The following is a 15,803-nucleotide window of genomic DNA, read 5'->3' as shown; positions in this document are numbered from 1 at the left end:
ATACTACAACTACTACAAGAGAGAGCACTGCAACTTCGGCAACAGCTTCAACTGCATCGAGTACGAGGCCAAACCCAACGAGACCCGCAGCCTCATGTGGATAAACAAAGAGGTCTTCCAGTAAAACACCAGCACCAGCGAAAACACCCCGAATAACCATCGCTGTGTGTGAGACCGACAGCATCAGTCAAAGAAACTGAATATTACAAGCTCCACACAAGCGATCCGTCAGGGTATCAATTCACAAACTCAAGCAATGCGTCTATTCGTTCAACCACAGGTCATGCATGATATACAAACATTTATTTATGGCTCTTTGAAAATAATAACAAGGGAACAAAATGGAGATATGTGTGAACGTTTGGGTGAATATCTTCATGGGGATGGCGTTTTAATCTTTTGGCTGTATACCTGATCGATTATGGTTACAAAAACGAAACTCGGATGAGAAAACAGCTTGTGTTTAACTCTGTGATTTTCTGTTTTAGAGACGGGCAGTGCAATGCTTGCTCAAAGCTTGCTCGATGCTTGCTCAAAAAAAGGTGCTGTATGAACGTACACAGGCTCTACGTGGCAATCTACATTAGTATTTATGATATACTATTATAAAAGGCAGGTGGGTTAATATTGAGCGATTATTTATTTGTGAAAGGTGCGTTTCTGTATGGTGTGAATGGATGTTTGTTGATTTCCCATTGTGTGTTGGTGTTGTAGCTATATTTATTAAACTGCTGCCTATTTCTTCACAGAAGCATTAGTTCACTGGAATGAAGTTAGTTCTGGTTTTTTTTTTTATGTTTAATTTAATTCTCTGCCTATTTTGAATCTTGTATTGGTTGTTTGTTTGCTCGTGCGGTGCCTATGTGTGATTTTTCTGTGACTTTGAGCCAAACTTTTGACTTTTTGTAAGAATATAAATGACCTCGTTGATTGATGTTCTGTTCTGTTTTAATAAATACACTGCAGTTATATAAATACACCACCGGTTAATAAAAGACAACAAGAAAGAAGAATGAAATCTGCAATAAATAATGTGGTGGTTATTTTAAAGCAAGCGTATTGGTTTAATAACTATAACTAGATCATAATATATAAAATCCATCATGTGAAGCTATTTTGTGAAGTAATATGATGCAAGCTAATCGAATATTTTTAGATTTTTATTTATACACAATTTATTCTGCAATATTTCATATTTTATAATATAGTTTTATAGCTATTGATATATATATATATATATATATATATATATATATATATATATATATATATATATATATATATATATATATATATATATATATATATATATATATAAACATACAGTGTATACTTGCTGTGCCACCAAGTATTAGGTGCTTTTGGCTTGAGGGATCAAATACTTATTTCCCTCAATGAAATACTACAAATCAATTAATATATATTCTTTAAAGTTATTTTCTGGATTTTCTTTTTGATATTCTGTCCATGTTAGAATACATCGACCATTAAAAGTACAGAATGATCAGGTCTTTATTAGTGGGCAAAACAACAAAAGCAGCAAGGGATCGAATACTTTTTACTCTCACTGTATATATATATATATATATATATATATATATATATATATATATATATATATATATATATATATATATATATATATTATAATATATATATAATCAGTTATTAGAAATAAATTATTGTTCAAACGATTATGTTTACAAATGTGTTGAAACAATCGTTTTTCCATTAAACAGAATTTTTGGAAAAAATAAACAAGGGGCCTCATTATGCAGGGGGGCTGATAATTCTGAATCAACTGCAAACATTTGTGTAGCCTTTACCCAAAGTGAGAATAGAAAATAAGGCAAAATTAAAAAAAATAAATAAATAAAAATGTTATGAACAAAAGGTTTTATAGTAATAAAAATGTAGATTTCAAGACATTTTTAAAAAACAGAATAGATAAAAGATGTTACATACGACATCATTTTTTTCAGCAGTAACAATGCAAATATTTGTGCTAGCCATCGTACATTAAGGATAGAAAATAAGGCGAAATAGAAAAATATAAAAATGTTGAAGAAAATAAATGTTTTATAGTAATAAATATGTACATTTCAATACATTTAAAAAATAAATAAATAGATAACAGATATATATATATATATATATATATATATATATATATATATATATATATATATATATATATATATATATATATATATATATATATATATATATATATAAGAACTATAGATCTAGGGCACAAAACACTGTAAATATATATTGTAAATAAATACTTTAGCTATATTAATAAACAACTATTTACAGTTAAAGTCAGAATTATTAGACCCCCTGAATTATTAACCCCCCTGTTTATTTTTCCCCCAATTTTTTGTTTAACAGAGAGAAGATTTTTTCAGCACATTTCTAATTATAATAGTTTTAATAACTCATCTCTAATCACTGATTTATTATATCTTTGTCATGATGACAATACATAATATTTGACTAGATATTCTTCAAGACACTTCTATACAGCTTAAAGAGACATTTAAAGGCTTAACTAGGTTAATTAGGTTAACTAGGCAGGTTAGGATAATTAGGCAAGTTATTGTATAATGATGGTTTGTTCTGTAGACTATCTGGAAAAATAAAAAATATAGCTTAAAGGGGCTAATAATTTTGACCTTAAAATAAAAATTTATATATATATATATATATATATATGTAAATGTATAAAACTCAAGACAAAAAAAGTTAAAACAGAATAGATAAAAAGTCATACATGTGTTGTTGCCTTGCCTCATAACTACTTTCTAATAAAACTAAAGAAATCTACTTTAAAATATTGCATTAAATATATCCGGCTAACTCATTTTTTTCCAAATATGTTGATAGTCCGAGTAGTTGTACACTTTGTGCTAAGGATGATGAAACTTTAATACATTTATTTTGTATGTGTGAATTCATTCAGAAATTTTGGTTTGACCTGTATCATTATTTGAATACCCCTCCTACCTTTGCACAATCTTTTAGTTTAAAAGAAATTATTTGTTATTACTCAGAATCTTCACATAAATCTAAAGAATTTATCTTCAACTTTTTTTATCTTGTTTGGAATTTTTTTATATATATAAACAAAAATGCATGGCTTTAGTACCTGCTTCTCGACATTTTCTGATTAAAGTTAACTCACTGCTCAAATCTTTCCGTATGTTTAACAACAAAAACATGTGTCAGATTCTTGGTTCTATATGAAGAGCTGTCGTCTGTTGAGTTTGATAGCTTTCCTTTAATGGTCTTAATTTATTTATTTTCATACACATTTATACAATTGTAATTTACTTACCCCATTTTTGTTTTGTTATTCTTTTTTCTTTCTGCAGCTGAAGTAATTAGTGTTTTTCCTCTTTTGCATCTCTCTTATATTGATCTCCTGATTGTGGATGTGTACATTGAATTAAAAATACCATAGTGCTTACAGTGAGGGGAGAAAATAAGATGAAAGTGCCCGGATGTGCGGTTCTAACGCCCCTCCCCCTCCAGTCAGTCTCGCTCCCTCCCTCCGGTTCTCTCTCCGCCACCGACACACCAACTCAACCCTCTGCCTCTTCTCTTCCCCTTCCACAGCGGACCTACCGAATCCACCGCAGTCAACCCGTTATCCGTCGACCGAAATAACGGACAAGAAACCCCGAGCGCAGCTTCCTCGCTCAGAAAAACCAACCGTCACCGCGAGCGCGCGCACAGAGCCGTCAGATTCTGCACAAGGCGAGGACTTAACCCGGCCACACAATGGTAAGAATCAATCTCATTCGCTTCCGAAGTATTAAATATCACACACTATCCGCTTTTTGGATCGATATGTCGGTTCTCTGGTGCCGTGACAGACTGCAAACGCGCTCGCGGTGTCGTGATCAAAGCCGCTGTTGATAAAACAGAGCCATTGCTGTCAGTTTGTGGCCCACGTTCAGCCTCGGTTGCGCTGTGAACACTGAAACACACAAGGAAAACAGCGATTTATTTCAGATTTCAGTCTAGATACTGTATTTGTGGGTGAATGTGATGGCGTGGCTGCTTGAAAAGAAACACTGCTGCTCAATCGATACCGCTGTCAGGCTGATCGAGAGCTGGTTTGCCTGTGAAATAGATTGCTTGACAACTTGAATCGACTGGTTGGTTCTCTGGAAAAGATTGAGTTTGCTGGGCCATTAATTTTAAGATAGGAATTACTTTTTTAGCAGTCCAATAGAATGATTTAGAAATTCTGTCATCATTTAGAGCAGGGGTGCCCAAAGTTTTTCTTATAAAGGGCCAAAAAGCAAACCTGATTGAGGATTGTGTGCCCAATGTACAGTATAGCAAATGGGCATGGGACGATAACCGTTTTCACGGTTTACCAAGGTTTTTAAACCGCCTTCATTTTCCTATGGCATGTTTGATTTTTTTATTTATTTGTTTTTGGTTTTTTTTTTTTAGGACAACAGTATCTTTAGCAGAAAAGATACATAAAAAATGCCATTTTAAATCTGATATCTGTGTTTTTGAAAGGAATGAAGACAGCAAAAGTCAATGATTAATTTGAATTATTCAGCCTGACATGTTTACTGTTCCAAAATATTTTAAATGTTTCCGAAACTAAATTATATTGTGTTTAAAAAAGGGAAAACGTTTTTGTTTTTTTACCCTGACATTAAAAAAGAGCATATATTACAGTGGAATTCACAATATCGTCAAACCATGAAACCGTGATATTTTTATTCAAGGTTATCATACTGTCAGAATCTAATACCGGCCCATGCTTAATAGCAAACTGTTTTACAATTAATTTGCCTGGGGGAATCTGCTAATTTGTTCAATAATACAAAAAAATAAAAACTAGAAAATGTTTTAAATCATATTAACTAACCCAGTATCATCTTTAACATGTTATGATGAACTTACGAATGAACTGTTACCCTAAAAACATAAACGGAAACATTTATAACGCAATAGAGTTCAATGCTGAATATGCTAGTCCTCTGTCAAGTGACTGTTTACAGTTTTAAAGTCTAATTCATTTACAAAATTTTATTTAACAATTTAATCTCAGTTTTTTTGTAGCTCAGCAATAAAACAAAGAAACCAAAGTTTACATTGAATTCGAAATGACGATCTCTATTAAAGGCATTCGCCCAAACCACCTCCCCATAACTTTTTAGATGGGACGGTGGGCCAAAGCAAAGGTTACCATGGGCCAACTTCGGCCTGGAAGCCCTACTTTGGGCATCTCTGATTTAGACTCTCTTTACAAATTCTAATTTCATTTGTCACATAGTCATACACCTTAAATAATAATAATAAATTGAGGTAAAGTTGGTTTTATATTCACACATTCATTCATTTTTGGACAGTGACAAATTGTCACATGATGCATGTACTTTAAATATTCAGTCTGAAATGGCATGTATTATGACTTCAAATCAACATTAGGACTATTTAATTTACTGAACAGTGTTTTACATTGATAGTCGTTGGCTGCAAATATTATTTTTCAATTTAGAATTTGCAAAGAATGCTTTTCTGAAAATATATTACCTAAGAAGAAAGTCTAAATGTGTGGAGATAAAACCAACTTTACCTTAATTTATAATAATAATTAGGGCTGGGCGATCAGTATTGATATTTATTGTACTGAACACCATTGTCAGTATCAATAAAAAAAGTTTTGTCGATATTGACAGAATATCAATATCTTTTGTTTTTGACTTTAAACTATTTGCCTAAGTAAATATATTTTTTTTTTGACTATAATATTTTTTGCTTTTGACTATAAAACTATTTGCGTTAGTAAATATTTTTTTGTTTTTGACTAATATTTTTGTTTTTGGCAATTAAGACTATTTGCGTTAGTAAATATATATTTGTTTTTGATTATAGTATTTTTGTTTTTGACTATTAAATCTATTGGCCTTAGTAATGTTGGTAAATTGTTATAAAGTGGTTAAATAAATTTGAAAAAATCCTAATATTCCTAAATGGATTGTTAACAAATATTTAATAATTATCGATATATAATGATTGGAAACATGATATCGTGATAATTTGTTTTGCAATATCACCCAGCCTTAATAATAATAAAAATAGAATCTAAATTATGGAGAAATAGATGTTCTCGTTCTGCAATAGAAAATAAAGCAAACACAAAGTATTTCAAGAATTTCGAGGTATAGTATGTGGCTGTAGTACAAAGTACAAACAAAGTATAAAAAGGTGTAAAAGAGCTATCTATATAGAAACGTAGAAGTGTTTCTTACAAAAAGTGCAAATCGATGCAAGTATTGTGGTTTCGCAAATTGCAATATCAATGCTGAAACAATACATTGTGCATTCTAAAACCAGTCATACGTGGCAATCAGAAATTAAAATTTATGAATCACATGAAAGCTGAGTTAATAAGTTTTCTAATACAATTTTTTGACAAAGATACAGCTTTGAATAGATATTTCTGAGTTGATAAATTTGTGAGCTTTTCTGATATAATTTTGATTAAACAGATTTGTGTAATTTTACAGTAGATTATGATGTATGTTAAAAATCTGTATTTGAAGATTTTAGTTGGGATCCATGATATATTGGTGCCCAAGTCAATATAGATAAGTGCTATTTTTAATGTTATCATTATTGGTAACTAAATTAATTAGCCCGATATCTTTAAGCCGTTAAAATTCTGTATTTTTCCACCGGTTAAACTACCTCACAGGCCTGCCGTTTTCTACCTGTTTGGTTGATGTTCATTGACTTGGTAGCTTTATTTCTGCATTTTTATTTTAGGCAGCATTTTATTTATAGAAAACAAAGTTGGCCAAAAAGAATAGTTTGTTTATAAAGTTTTGGCATCAGTTTACGCTTTCTTGGAGTTGGTTTTAAAATAATATCAGTTGTTCACTGTATGCACTTGCCTTTTGTTTTTGCAATCATGCAGAAAAATTTAAGCAGTAATAAATGTGTTTATCGACTGATATCAGCTATCAGTCTCCAAATCTAAAGTTAGAAGTTATTGGTATTGATAAAAATTCCATCTTTTTTTTAGTCTGAATTTAAAATAATTTGATAGCTGATTAATAACATAGCTCATAAAATCACATCTTTCTAGGGAAGTGTAATGTTTAAAAGAAGTATCGCTATCGCAATACTCAATAACAGTAGTGTGCAGCACTAGCGTGAATGGCAACTGCGCATACAGTTGCAAAAAAGACCAGTTGCAATAGCAAACATGTCGTGTTGTGCGGTAGGATGCCAAATTCAGAAGTCCAAATATAGACAACTTAAATTTTACCATACACCACACTGTTTTTTTTTTTTTTTTTTGCATTTACAATTTAAAGCATTACATTACCCCTATCCTATCACAACTGCAACATTGAAAAAAAAGAAAAAGGAAAAAAAACATAAAAATAACATTTTTTATCATTCCAGAGTTGATGGTGAGAAAACAGAGTGTACCATATTAGTTCAGTCCATATGTTATCATCTAACATGAGAGGCTTGGCAACATCCAAAAGAAGGAATATACAGAAGAGGTGCATCTTAACACAAAAGATAAATTATTAATAATAATAGTAATAATAATAATAATAATAATAATAATAAAATAAAAAAATAATTAACAATAATTATAATAAAAAGCAAAACAGTCATCTCTTCTTGAATCCACCACACTGCTTTTAATGCCATCCGCAGACGTCTTTGGCTAACAGCCATCATAAGAGCTGAATGGAGTGAGGACCTAATTAAAAATGCTCACTTCTACGTTAGTTTTACCGAATTACTGCCTATCACTGGGTGACAAGCTGTTATAACACGCTGAAAGCATTATATAATAATATATATAATATGTAATCAATATAACATATCTCTAACACAACAACAAACTCTGTACCGCGTCTGATGTCATTCCCTCGAATTTTTTTATTTAATCTTTTAAATAAATCGTGTAACCAGTTAGTGGAATTTGATTGTTTGCGCTGCCTTTAAAAAACATTCACAACAAAAGATAAGGGAAATTGATATTTATTTTGCTATCATAACTATTTTCGTGGATTGTTGCATGTTCAGCTTTTTGGCCTGCTTTTTGAGAGAATTGGATTCATTTATCGGGTAGCAACTCTGTTATATGTGTACTAATTTGTATGCTTTAAAAGGATAGACACCCAGAAATGAATGCTGTCATCATTTACTCATCCTGCTTATGTTTTTTTTACTTGTTTTGGAAAAACCACCATTGACTTCCATAGTATTTTTTTGTCCCGTTATTGATGTCAGTGGCTGATTTTTAGGACATTCTTTAGAATATGTTTTTTTTTGTGTGAACTGCCCCTTTAAGCATTAAATTTAGCTTGGGTTTACACTGAATTGTTATCATGGGCAGTGTGGATGATACAATACAGATAGATGTATAGTTAACGACAGAAAACGCGGAATAAACAACAGTAAAAGTTGCTTGTGGTAATGAATAGGGGTAGAACGATATTACAAAGCGAACCGAAATATCACGATACCAACCACAATGCGTATCGCAAAACTCTCGTGGTACTCCTACGCCCCCTGCTGCCCATTGTTGTTGACGTCACTTGTCTCTAACTAATTAAACCAATTTAAATGCATCTGTATTTTATTACATTTGATTAAATTGTATAAGTAATGATGAGCTTTTGTTCTAAATATTATATTTTAAAGCTAGTATTTTTCAAGTGCATGTCATGTCATGTGACTTGAGTGAGCGGTTACTGTATACGCAAGATGGCTGCTTCGCATATATTAAGATTGCAGATCCTGCAGACACATTTAAGTCCCCTGTGTGGGAACATTTTGGTTTTCCAGTGGGGTACAGGAATGGAATTGGTGTTGTAGACGAAGCGCACGCCTATCTGTCCTAACTTTCACGAAACTTACTTATAAGGATTATTATGATAATTTCACAATACAAGGGTGTAAGCAAAAGACTGACAACAGAACTGCCAACAAAATTCATTTAATGTACAAAAGTGAAACCAGAATAATACCCAAATATATACTAAAAAGAAAAATATTTACACTAATAAAAATAATATAATAAACTAGCAAATTTAAACAAAGTTTCAGACAAAATCAGTTAAACTCGAATAAGGTGACAGTAAAGCCAAACAAAAGAAAGAAATATAACAAAACAATTCTAACTCATTAAAAACCTCTTACCTCGCTAAAAACTGATGAAAAGAAAAAAAAGGCATTTAGCGCCGTGCGCCGCATTCTTCCCTATACTGAAAATAGTTTTTTCTGACTAGTCTATGTTGGAGGTATTTATTTAATTTGTGTTGTTTACTCGGGTATCCTGACTGTACTAACATGTGATGGCAAAATTAATAAAGAAAAAAGTTTAGATGTTCTTGTTATTAAGTGAATCTATTGTTCCTTAGCATTGCTGTAAAGATGACATCAACCCTAACCCCAGAGCAAACAGAAACCGAACCAAACCGTGGCTCCAAAACTGAACCGAACCGAACCATTTGGTGTATCGTTACACCCCTAGTAATGAACACTTTTAATCAGCTGCTGGTATCAGTTAACAGGAGAATTTCAGTCTGCATATCTGTGTGTCAGCACAAATCACCCTAAAAGAAGAAGCTCGGTGTTGGTCGATCCAAAGAATAGAAAAGTGTGCATACTTGGGATGCATTAGATTCTTCAAGGACTTGCTTCTCTGATCCAGATTTAGCCTAGTTCCAGACACTACCATCCCTAGAAAATCGTCAAATGAATTAAGACCTGAAGATTTCCTCTGTGTTGTCTTGCGATCAAGCCCAGACATAATCAGACAGGATCTTTTACACATTTCCTGTGCTGATCATGGTGTAAAAGTGGCATAGGTTTTGACATGAAAAAAAATGCATTAAGAAAAGCTAAACGTACATGTTGTTAGTTACTAATTGGCTTAATAAACAAATATACAAAGAGCAATGCATTTTTTAATAGGGAAAATATATACAAATATGCTGAATTTAATGCATAAAGATTCTATATAAAGTAATTTTTAAGCCTGATCCTAAATCATTCACGCCAATATTGATTATCTTAGGTTATCTTCATAAATAAAAGCCAATTAACACTATATTTTCATCAACTTTGCATGGGAATTGTTGTTTCTTAAACAGTTATTTTGTAGTATTGATTAATCATTGGGTGGCACAGTGGGTAGCGTTGTCGCCTCACAGCAAGAAGGTCGCTGGTTCGAGCCTTGGCTGGGCCAGTTGGCATTTCTGTGTGGAGTTTGCATGTTCTCCCGTGTTGGTGTGGGTTTCCTCCGGGTGTTCCGGTTTCCTCCACAGTCGAAAGACATGCAGCGCAGGTGAATTGAATGAGCTAAATTGGCCGTGGTGTATATGGGTAAATGCAAGAGCTTGTGGGGGTTTCCCAGTACTGAGTTGCAGCTGGAAGGGCGTCCGCTGTTTGAAACATATGCTGGTTACCCCAGAATAATAAAGGGACTAAGCCGTAAAAAGAATGAATGAATGATCAATCATTTTTAAATTGCAATGAAACATACATAGTAAAATAATTTCTTCTGTTTTTGCATCCAATTAAAGAAATTACTGGAGAAATGCCCAATGTATAACATGCTAAGTTGTTTCAATCTAAATTTGGGTAAAATATGGAAAAATATGTCCAAATAGGTCCATCTTTTACCCTAATTTGGTTTAAGTAAAGGCTGATTTATACTTCTGCGTTTAGTGACCCACGGTGCATGCCTTGTGCGTAGCTATGCATTTATTCTTCCGCGTACTGTTTGTGTTGCTCTGCGATAACACTTCCGAAATGCTTGCGGGCAGTACTTTTTATGTTCCTTAGTGTTGAGTAACTTAAACTCGCTCATTTAGAGGCAAAAAGGTGTTTGTGCAACAGCTTTATTCATAAGGTAAACACAAAACAAAAGTTTCCATCTGGAGCTCCTTCACGGGACTCCACTCTTGTAAACAATTGCTCCATTGGGCTTGTTGGCCCCGCCCACACTCAACAACGTTAACAAGCCGACCAATCACAGAGCTTGCGTCGTTGCAACGTGTAGTTAAAAATTTTTGAAAGGTGAGGGGTCTGCGACCCTGTGAAGGCTGTGCCAGACCAAACGCAAAAAGAAGTATAAATCAGCCGTAAAGGTGAATTCATTTGGTACATACATACAATAAATAAGCAGCCATTTTCAGATCTTATAGGCAGATTGAATGAATTACAATATTGTTGGTGTTTCATTGGAGTAGGAGGGGCTAAAATATGGGTAGGCAGCGCTAAAAATAAATAGTTGACTTCATGTTTAGAGATACAAGCGTGATTTGTGTGTTCATTTTCCATTATTACATTCCCTGAAAAAAAAAGGGTATAGTTCACCCAAAAATGAGAATTTACACACACACACACACACACACACACACACACACACACACACACACACACACACACACAAAGCTATTTTGAAGAAAGCTGAAAATCTGTAATCTGACATCCATATTGTATTTGATTTCCCACTATGAAGGTCAATAATTACATGTTTTCAGTTCTCTTTAAAATATCTTATTTCGTGTTTAACAGAAGAAAGAAACTTAAAGGTTTGGAACCACTAAACAGTGAGTAAATGTATGTTTTTGGTTGAACTATCCCTTTAAAACAGCTTCAGACAGCTATTAAAGAACTTCTTCAAACAGAAGGCTGAAAACATGGGTTTTCTCACTGAAAAAATGCTTTGGTAATGAAAATAAAGATGTCTGTCCAGATGCCAATTGGCTCAGATGATCCTCCTTAATAGATGTGTGCTGAAGGAAAGTCCTGATTGGATGTTGGCAGTGATTGAAAATGCAGTAATGTCATAAAGTGTAGCGCAACGGAACATTCTATTACATTCTGTTACGTTCTATCCAACGTGTCATTTTAATTCCATTTCCTCCGTCTTTTTAGGTGTCTTTCTTTGCTTGCGCAAGCTTTTGACCATATAACCAGATGAAGTAATCCTAAACCCTCAATCCACTTTAAGTTAATTTGCTGTCTCTCCATTACTAAAGTTAAAATAGCACAGCCACTCAACCTCAGCTAACCTATACTAGCTGTAGCAAAACACTGGCTGTTTCTAGTGCATGTGAGTGCGTTTACTAATTTTAGCGAGAGAGAGACTAAAGTGGCTGTGTTTGCATACAGTACATTAGTGACCTGCTGGTTTAATCTACTTCCAAACCATACGTGTAAACTTATGCATACAATATACACCTCTTTTACTACCTCCTCTTAAAGGGATAGTTCACCTCAAAATTAAGATTTCCTGTTAATTTGCTCACCCACAATGTCATCCATGATGTAGGTGGCTTTTTTTCTTCTTCAGTAGAACAGTAAAGAAGATTTTGAGCTGAGTTTGTGGTCTTTGGTGATTCTTGTTGTATTATTGTACTTTTGATGTACACTCACCGGCCACTTTATTAGGTACACTATACTAGTACACGCACTAGCCAGTCTGGCACCAACAACCATGGCTAGTTCAATGTCACCTAGTTCTAAATCACCTTTCTTCCTCATTCTGATGCTCGCTTTGAACTGCAGCAGATCGTCTTGTCTATGTCTACATGCCTAAATGCATTGAGTTGCTGCCATGTGATTGGCTGATCAGAAATTTGCAATATTGTGCATACCTAAAAAAGTGGCCGGTCAGTGTACATTGAACCGGTCACCATTCCCTGTCATTATATGAATCAACAAGAACCACGAATTTTAAATTTTCTACTGAAGATAGCACCTACATCTTGGATGACCTTTGAGTGACTAAGTTAATTGGAAATTTTCATTTTTGGGTGAACTATCCCTTTAAGTGTGGATGAATTTTAATATTAGAATACAATTGTAGCACTTCAGTGTTTTTTAGGATATTCTTTTTCATTTACCCTTGTGAAATGCTCCAAAACTAGGCTATAAACTCTAATAGCGAGCTCTAGATATTCTGGAAGTTGCGGTAGAAGTTTCTAGGCACGGTGATGTCCTAGTTTATCTGTTCTGCTCTACATTGAGTTGCAAGTCAGAACAGGCCTTCGGCACACAACTCTTGATTTTATCAACCCACTAGCCAGTGGGAAACAACTGGTTTTTGTTCAGGACGTCACGCCTACTGGCTAAAATCTTGCCTTCTGTTCGTATCTTTTGTTTTGTCATCTGAAAACTGTGCTGAAAAAGATTTTCAAATATATTTAGGAGTGTTGTTAAATTCTATGATGTAATGTTACAGCTGGATTTAGTCTATTTCTTAGATATGTTACCAAATAAACATTTATTATTTAGTTTAGTATTATTTTTTAGTCCAATTTAAAAAAATGTAATTTCTTTTTTTTTATGTGAAAAACAGTTGTCAAGATCTTTTATAATTAAAATAATTTGGTAAATATAAAAAAAGTAAAAATTTGTATAAAAACTGATATATTTGTATAATAATAATTACAACATTTTAACAATTAAAATATTAAAATATTTTGTAAAAATCATAATCATTTTTGTGAAATTCATTCTTACCCCAAACTTTGCAATGATAGTATACCCATTTTAATAATTTCAATCTTTTAACATTTTTTGAGGGCAGAAGTGCTTTAATAATAGATAGAATGTTTTTTAGCACTGCTGTCCCCATTCGCGTCTCTTCATTGGTCTTTTCTTCCTCTTCTTCTCAACTTCCATCTCTCTGTCATGGTAAATTCTCCTCTTTTCTCTGTCTCCTGCTATTTCTGCATGTCCCAGTGTGCTGAAAGAGGGTGGTGATGATCATAGGCTGGCCTGATTTCTAAACTGGCTGATTGCAGTTTGCATTTCTACTCTAATAGTAGTATAACAAAGAAGTGCCTGGATGGTATCAAGGACATTTCAGACTTGAAATAATTAACCATTTTAAACCCCTAATAAACAAAATCCTTGCTTATCTTGCTTCATGTTTAACACTGCTCAAAATTTATGTGAGGTTAATGAAGATTTTTTTTAAATGCGGACCATTTATACTAAACTCCTGAAACACCCTTATTTGCATATGTGTGGTGTTGACATCATCGGTTGGGCAGATGAAGTGACCTATTTACATAAAGAAAGTGTTTGCATTATATTATGTACATTTTTGCCAACTGTTATCAAGTTTTTGATTGAGTTTTCTTTGACTATAAATGAACCAGTCTCTTTTTTTAAAGCCCAGCAAGCAATTTTGTGGTGAATAGACGTCTAATAGACATCTAAATTTCGGCTATCAGAAAAATATCTAATAGATGTCTAGGACAAGTCTAGTTTTGGGCTGTTCTTGAATGTCTATTAGGTTTTCACTCAGGCCAAATGTAGCCTTGTCTATGTTTAGACGTCTATTAGATGTCTATTAGACTTCTTTAAAACACAAAACGGCTTGTTGGGAGTGTTGTAATACTCTGTGAAATTTTTTTTGTCACCATTTAATATAGTTTTTTTTTTTTTAAGTCCACCAAGCAGTTTTGTGATGAATAATAGATGTCTAATAGACATCTAAACATAGATAATTTTGGGCAGTCAGAAAAACATCTAATAGATGTCTGAGAATAGTAGACTAGACTGAGTGTAGTCATTCAATTCCTGATCACTATCATAGTTTTGGGCTATTCTTAGACGTCTGTTCAATTTTCACTGACTGACCAAATGTAGACTTATAAGTGGGCCAATAGACAACACGATGCTGAGCCAGCACTGCAATCCATCGCCCCGCCCCCATCACAAACCCGCTGGCGAAAAATACACACTCGGGCCGTTTGCACTAATACGTCTTTGTGTTAAATTGGCATTTTAGAACAAAAATAATCCACATCCACACTGTTTTACCTAGCATTTTTGAACAGCCCTCCATCCGCTGAAAACGCACATCACGTGACCACACACAGCCACACACACAGAGCCACACGCTGTCATGCCCTCTTCCGAGCTCCTGGCAGAGAGCTGTGCATGTTGGAAAGTTTATGAAGGTTGTACCGCTGAATCGCATCTCACTACAGTCGTTAAAGTGTCACGAAACACCAAAACACATTATTTGAGCTGTTGACAGTCGGATATGTGTCCCACACTGCTAAAAACACTATTAGGACACCTATATTTCACTAAAAAGTGTAAATTGGTTGTTTTTGCGTTATTTCAAGCAAATTCGTACTTCCGGTTTGAAACTAATTTTTGAAGCTGCGTCACGGTCATGACATAATAGCGTGTATTCCAGCGTGCAGACTGGGAGTCTGTACCAGAGTGTGTCTTATTACGTCTTACAGTGTGATGCATTAATGCATGAGTAAGGCTTGGTTCAAACCAATCAGCGCGCTCTATTGTGCAACTTCATTAATATTCATTACTGTCACAGTGCTTAGACTACAGACACACCACGTTGTGTTGGCAAAACAAGCGTGAAGTGTTGCTTTTATAGTTTGCTACAGTTAAGTTTCGTTTTCTCTCTGTGAGAGCTCAGACTCACGTGTGGATTACAGTGTACGCGATGCTCGACAACAATAACTTACGTGTCTAAGGAGGATTATTGTTTACCTTAGAGCTGTTCTCATCTGCAAACGCTGAGATCCGGATTCCCTTGTAGTATTCTCTTCATAAAGACGCGGCTCTAGTTGCTGGTGATTGTCCTGTCTTTACAGATTTGGTAAGTGAGCGACCAGTGCTCTTTGTTTATTCAGTTTGTTCGTATCGCACCACAACCAAACTTTAACCTCGTGTAGGGTTTTTACCGCATTTTGTGACCGGAATAACACACGCGACTTTCTGACGCTACCTGCCGT

The 15,803-nt window shown here is 34.0% G+C and overlaps 2 protein-coding genes across 3 annotated transcripts in view; both read left to right on the top strand.

The window, feature by feature from the left end:
• cnrip1a (cannabinoid receptor interacting protein 1a) overlaps nucleotides 1-967 on the top strand; it is a 12,688-nt gene extending 11,721 nt beyond the window's left edge. The window contains exon 3 of the mRNA NM_001003607.2: nucleotides 1-967. This exon is cut by the window's left edge and continues 41 nt beyond it. Coding sequence (NP_001003607.1) covers nucleotides 1-124 — 124 coding nt within the window. The 3' untranslated portion in view covers nucleotides 125-967.
• A 2,581-nt stretch (nucleotides 968-3,548) lies between these two features.
• The window catches only part of ppp3r1b (protein phosphatase 3 (formerly 2B), regulatory s1ubunit B, alpha isoform, b), a 33,629-nt gene continuing 21,374 nt past the window's right edge, over nucleotides 3,549-15,803 (top strand). The window contains exon 1 of one of the 2 annotated variants that reach the window (XR_012399913.1): nucleotides 3,549-3,789. Coding sequence is in view for 1 of the 2 variants with exons in the window: in NM_001004553.1 (NP_001004553.1) it covers nucleotides 3,787-3,789 (3 nt within the window). In the remaining variant the exon portion in view is untranslated. 2 annotated transcript variants of the gene reach the window in all.

Source organism: Danio rerio, chromosome 1, assembly GCF_049306965.1.
Source record: "Danio rerio strain Tuebingen ecotype United States chromosome 1, GRCz12tu, whole genome shotgun sequence".
Classification (NCBI taxonomy): domain Eukaryota; kingdom Metazoa; phylum Chordata; class Actinopteri; order Cypriniformes; family Danionidae; genus Danio; species Danio rerio.
Note: the sequence above shows the minus strand (reverse complement) of the source record. Positions and strands in the feature narration are given on the sequence as shown.